Source organism: Arachis duranensis, chromosome 7 (assembly GCF_000817695.3).
Source record: "Arachis duranensis cultivar V14167 chromosome 7, aradu.V14167.gnm2.J7QH, whole genome shotgun sequence".
Lineage (NCBI taxonomy): Eukaryota > Viridiplantae > Streptophyta > Magnoliopsida > Fabales > Fabaceae > Arachis > Arachis duranensis.
In genome coordinates this window covers 2,765,404-2,771,403 of record NC_029778.3, presented here as the reverse complement: position 1 = coordinate 2,771,403, position 6,000 = coordinate 2,765,404, and the positions used below count along the sequence as shown (strand labels likewise).

The 6,000-nt window shown below is 28.9% G+C and overlaps 1 protein-coding gene across 3 annotated transcripts; it reads right to left on the bottom strand.

The window, feature by feature from the left end:
* Positions 1-544: 544 nt before the first annotated feature.
* LOC110273642 (uncharacterized) lies at positions 545-1,640 on the bottom strand. Of its 3 annotated transcripts, none has more exons than XR_008001194.1 (4): positions 1,367-1,600; positions 1,104-1,149; positions 1,000-1,019; positions 545-925 (listed from the first exon to the last, which is right to left on the bottom strand). XR_008001194.1 is itself a non-coding variant. In XM_052251723.1 (4 exons), exons 1-4 carry the CDS (start codon positions 1,623-1,625, stop codon positions 791-793), a joined length of 270 nt encoding a protein of 89 aa, XP_052107683.1. In that variant the 5' UTR covers positions 1,626-1,640; the 3' UTR covers positions 545-790. The 3 variants fall into 3 exon arrangements, 1 of the variants encoding a protein (XP_052107683.1); XM_052251723.1 differs by having other exon boundaries at positions 1,557-1,640; XR_008001193.1 differs by having other exon boundaries at positions 1,000-1,149.
* Positions 1,641-6,000: the final 4,360 nt, after the last annotated feature.

Genomic DNA, 6,000 nt, shown 5'->3' with positions numbered 1-6,000 from the left:
GTTTCCGGGGAGAACAGAAGCAGCAATGATGTCTGCAAAATTTTGCATTGAATATTGTTAAATTTAGACCAATGGATGAACAATGTTATGCAGATTGACATGTACTAAATACTTTTTCGCCAAGTACCCTTATTCGAAATTCCCAATGCAAGTTGTGCAACCATATCCAACAGTGTGAAAGCCTAGCTGCTTCAAATAATTTTGCAGGCCACTGTATATAAAGTTTAATATAAATATGCTATGCACTTATATTCAAATATAAATGCAACTAATAACAAACGCATAGGCAATATGTATCAAAAACCTTTGTCTCAGATATTCTGTAACTACCCTTGATCCAGGAGCTAGACTTGAGTATAGAACTACAAGTATAGAAATATTTGTGAGCTATGTATTTACCTCTTAGGCCCTGAAATACAGGACTTAACATCTCCCAATTGAGATGTATATACTCTTTCATCATGATACTGGAAAACCAGCAAAGATTTCGTGATCATAGAAATTCGAAACTTCTGTTAAGTACTAACTTGACTTGTTCACCTGTAACCAAGAAAACTTGGACATGTAATCAATTTCAGAGTTTTATAAAGATCATAGTCATTGGCTGTCACACCAAAATGTGAGTGCACTTATCAGGATCATCAAAGCTAGAAAAATGTGAAAACAGACATGTAATTCACATTTGATTCAAATATTAAAAAAGCCAACTTAAGATAAGCATTTGAAAATTCAGAGAGATGTAATTCATAATCAGATTATACTACTAAAACTATAAGCTGCATCAAATAGTTCATAACATGGAACTTTTATCTTGATTTATATCTAAAAACAAACCACCTTTATTATATATACTTAACCTGGCCAAGCATTGCTGCCTACTCCCATCAGCTTCGAAAACCACCAGTAGAAGGTATTCAAGATTCACCTACAAATTAAGTTGAATCTCTCCATTTCTGAGTCCAATTACGCACAGAATTCTACAAATGATATATATCTTACCTGATGGACTATTCCAGAACCTGGAGGAACAACAATCATGTTATCGAGAGCTGACGAACCCCATTTAAGGAAACCAAATCTCTCTCTATTCCTATGGAACTCACATTCCATATTTGCTTGTAATGCATCATCTGATCTTGCTACATCAACCTGAAAGAAATAGCTAAACCTAATTAACCAAAAACATGTTAAATGCATTTACTAGCAAAGTGATTAAATAATTGGATGGTGAAAACTCGCATGCAGTTGTCTTAACGTGAAGTTGATAACTGAGAATAGTTAGGTGACACTTTAATCAAACATATCAAACAATCTAACAATTCTTACTATCATCTTTATATGAACACAATTGCACATGAGTTTTTACCTATTTGGATTCATAACAGAGGACAAATCTTATTAGGATCACGGCCAAGATTCTTCATGGCATCCCTCAAAGAAGTAAGATCAACCAAAGCCAGAATGCAGTTACCATCCTTGTAACAAAATCAAAAGGCTAAGGAAACAAAAAGTTCAATCATTCAAACTAGTCCTTGATTCATGGAAATGGAACAAACCTGACATAGAACACGAGCCGGCATGAAAGGAATCTCAGTTTGCTTAGTAGAAGTGTTCTTCCAATCCATAATCAATTCAACATCATTCTTAGGTTCTGTTTGGGTAAACAGTTTAATTAAATTCCTTTTGAAAAAATAACTTAAACAATAAATGCTTATATTAAAAGTAACTTATAAATAAGTTATTTTCTATTTGTTTTTTTTTGTTCTAAAAGTGTTTATTTTAAGAGAAGAGTAATAAAAAAAATTTTATTATGAAAGAAATCATTTTTTTTAACTTTTACGTAAGCACTAAAATAGCATTTTAGAAAGCTACAATTTAGTTTTGAAAATTATATCAGAGATTAATATTATATTTTTTCATAAATTAAAAAAAAAAAGTAACTTATGATCTTATCCAAAGAGGCACTTAGTAACTTTGAAGTTGTTGCAATTTCGAATTGCAGATTATAGGAGAATCCTTATGGAATATGGCAAACTATCTTGAATGTAACAAAAACACAATGTAGTTAAATTTTATTAACATAAGTAACATAATCCAAAAGAAAGTGACCGTTTATTAAAGTTGGTACCAATTCTAGAATCATTCAGAGAAGGCGAGCCGTAAAATTTTTCCTATTCACCATCTTTAGGATTAATAAGTGTGTGTTTGGATTACCGTTTGTAAACAGAGGTTTGTATAAATTTGATTTTGTAGAATTGATTTTGATTAAAAGTAAGTTAGTATTAACTTGGTTTATGTTTGGTAATTTTTATTCAAAATGAATTATAGTAAATTAAATATTGTTTAAATTACATTATTCAAAATTATTTTTAAATAAAAAATTACAAAAAATGACATGAATTTAAATAATTATTTTATGTTATTTTATAATTTTTTTTAAATATTTAAATAAGTTTTAATATTTTTTTAGTACTCTCAATATTCTTTAGTACTCTAATAGGATTAATAGAATCATATTATAAAGTAAAAAATATTCCATACAAAAAAAATAACAATAACAGTAAAAGAACTCATATAAAAAAATAGAAGTTTTATAAAAAATAATAATATGTATAAGAGAGTATTAGAAAAAAGTATTATAAAAAAACACATAAACATATGAATAATGAAGTACATAATTGGTACATAGAACATATTAAATCCAACGTGAAAAGGTGGATGGAAAAGCTAGAATTTTTAGTTTGTTTACAGTATAAAAATGCTGCCAAACATAAAAATAAAGCGTTCAAAGAATTCAAACGGACTTCTCTTTTCTCCAATGCAAATCCAAACATACCCTAAGACTTGTAAAAATTCCCTTGAAAACATCTTCGGAAGGTGGGGATATTGAACATTGATTTCATTCTTTTATTAAACTAACTGAATACTAATGCATTGAAGATTTGAACCAATACATTGTGAGAATACAATGTAACATTTTAAAGTGAATCCAACAAGTTACAAAGTTGTTTTACTCTGCAATTTTTGAATTTGAGTTAATTTAGTAATTTAGAAAACCATAAAACCAAAAGAAAAAAACTCACCAAACTTCTTCAGAATCCCTCTGTGCTGTTGTGCTGCCGGAAGAACCACTGGCCGGCTCCAATTCTTTTTTCTCCTTCTTCCCACTGTGTGAAGTTCTCTTTACCAAAAACAAGTAAAATGTAGCATCTATAACAGTAACATCTTCAGAATGCATTTATTGCATTTTTTTAAAGAAAAGAATAATTTCTGAATATTATAAATGAGATTTAGAATCCTGGTTAAAAAGCTAAATCAAGTTCGAAAGATTTGTTACGGTCTGCTACCAAGTATCCACATTCTTCGAATTTAATTTGGCCTTTAACCAAAATGTCAAATCTCATTCATAATAATTAGAGATTATTCTTTTTTTCAAAAGTGCAACAAATCATCTTCAAGATGCCGTCATAAATGCTGCATTTACTCTCTTTGAAACAAACGCTTTAATTTATCAATTAACTTCTGCCATATGTCAATGCTGCACAACTTAATTGAAGTAATTTAATACTTAAAAAGAGTGAAATAAAATAAATAGTCAATTAAGTAAAATAAAAAAACAATAAATTAATTTAAAAAAAAGTGACATAATTTTGTTTTTAACTAAATATTAACACAACAAGAAATATAACAGGAAATAAAAAATTATGACAAAAAATAATATAAAATAAAAATTAAACTCCAATTTTACCTTGACAACATGGTGGCAGAGGAAAGGGTTTAGGCAAAAGGTAGGGAAACGATGATTAGTGAGGGTGGCTGGTGGGGTTACAATTGAAAAAAAAAATTAATTTTTACGAACATACATTTTAATAATTTTAAAAGTGTTAGTGTTTAAATAACTAATGAAAAATTTTAACTAATAAAAAAATTTGTTGAAAACTATAAACTTTTGTTAAATTTTTATTTGTTATATTTTTTTTCGAATATCTACGATTGTTCCTTTATTTATCTTTAATTTGGTTTAATTATTTTATATTGGTAGTCTTCTCTAATTATTATGGAGATAAAGATTAAATAAATAAAAGAAAAAAGAAAGTAAAGAAAAAGAAAAGAATATTGATACATAGACTGATAATTTATTTATTGTTTAATTCAAATGATGATATAATCTTATTAAAATTTCATTCGACGATAAATGAGTTTTGAGTTAGCATGTAAGTTATTCGAAATAGAAATAACATATCACGACTCATTTAATAATGATAATAAAAAAATTAAATATCAAATAGTAAATTTATTTGTAAAAAAGTAATAAAAATTTTAGTATTTAAAATTTAATTAAATAATATTATTTAAATTAAAATATTGATTAAAAACCGAATTTCAAAAGACACATAACATTTTTCATTGTGACATAACATTACAATGACTTATTGTAAATGTGGCCTCTGATTCACATTCTCAAGATATTGCATTTTCCAATTTCATCCTCGTCGTTTCTATTTCATGGCTCGGAAACGTAATTCAAATAAAAGAAAACGAGAAAAATTATTATTACTCTTAACATTTTCTTATGTTCAAGATAAAAAAGGTTTTTTTATATATAAGACCTTCTGTACACCTTTTTTATCGTTATCGTTATCACTCATGTTCAAAATTATTAATACCCCTTTTACACACTTATGTAACACCCACCGTTTCTTCTCATTTATAGTTTCTTTTTTGTAATTGAGTCATTTTTCATGTTTGCAGTTTTAAATCTTGTCGTGTGGTAGTCTCACTTTTCTCTTTTGTGTGGATCGGAAGGGGGATTGTGATTTGTAATTCTGGCCTCACTTCTCTCTTGCGTGGGTCGGAAGGGGGATTGTGATTTGGGTCGAAAGGGGGAGATTGTGATTTATAATTCTGGCCTCACTTTTCTCTCTTGCGTGGGTTGGAAGGAGGGATTGTGATTTGTAATTCTGATTTGTAATTGAAAACAAGTGAATTCAAATTATATAGATATATATACTAATGGTAAATCAAATCTACCTAATTCGATTTACCTTAGCCTCCTTTTCTTATAAATAAAATGTAATTGTTTCTTATAAATCAAATTTAATTGTTTCAATTTACTATGGACAGGTCAAAATCAAAGCATTTTCCTACTAAATCGACGTTAGTTAGTTTGATTTACCACTATCCATGCTAATTCAAATCCCATTTGATTCGATTTATATAAATATAAAAACAAGACATCCATATAACCTGTTTAGATTTAGGATATTGGTGCAATATTGGAATCCATACCGTCTGTTTATGTGAATTACTCTAAAAAATACACATATTTTTTGTAGTTCAAAATATATTTTCTATCAGTATATTTCTATAATACATCTTATATAATTTATTTGCATAAATCTTATTTTAAAATTATATTATTAGCCCCATAATAATATTCTGAATCCGAAAAATTTTTTATTGTGATAATGATTTGTTTGGATATCCTCTCTTTCCGTAACCCCTTCTGCTAGGGCTAAGGAAAGTGTAGTGCCTCCTCTGTCTTCATCGTGCACTTGTTCGTTTTCTATCATGCCTTCTCGCCACTGTGCTGTCTTCAAACCTTGAAAACCCTTACTCATCCAAAATGACAACCAATGAAAAAGAACCAACTATCCAAAATAGTGTTTCTGCAGAAAAAGACAACGAGCTGATCATACTCTTTGATAACAATGACATTCATGATGCAATAGAAGGGTGCAAAAATAGCCTGGTGGGAAGACTGTTAACAGAAAAAACAATCAACACTTCATGGCTGCAATCAGCAATGAAAAACATATGGAAGAACCCGGATGGATTAAGAGTGTTGGAAGTGAAACCTAAGATCTATCAGTTCTTCTTTAACAAGAAAACAGATATGGAAAGAGTACTAAAAGGAAACCCCTGGACATTCCGCAACTCATGGCTATTACTGAAAAAATGGTCAAGGGATGAGGAACCACCAGAAGCAGGACTGGAAGA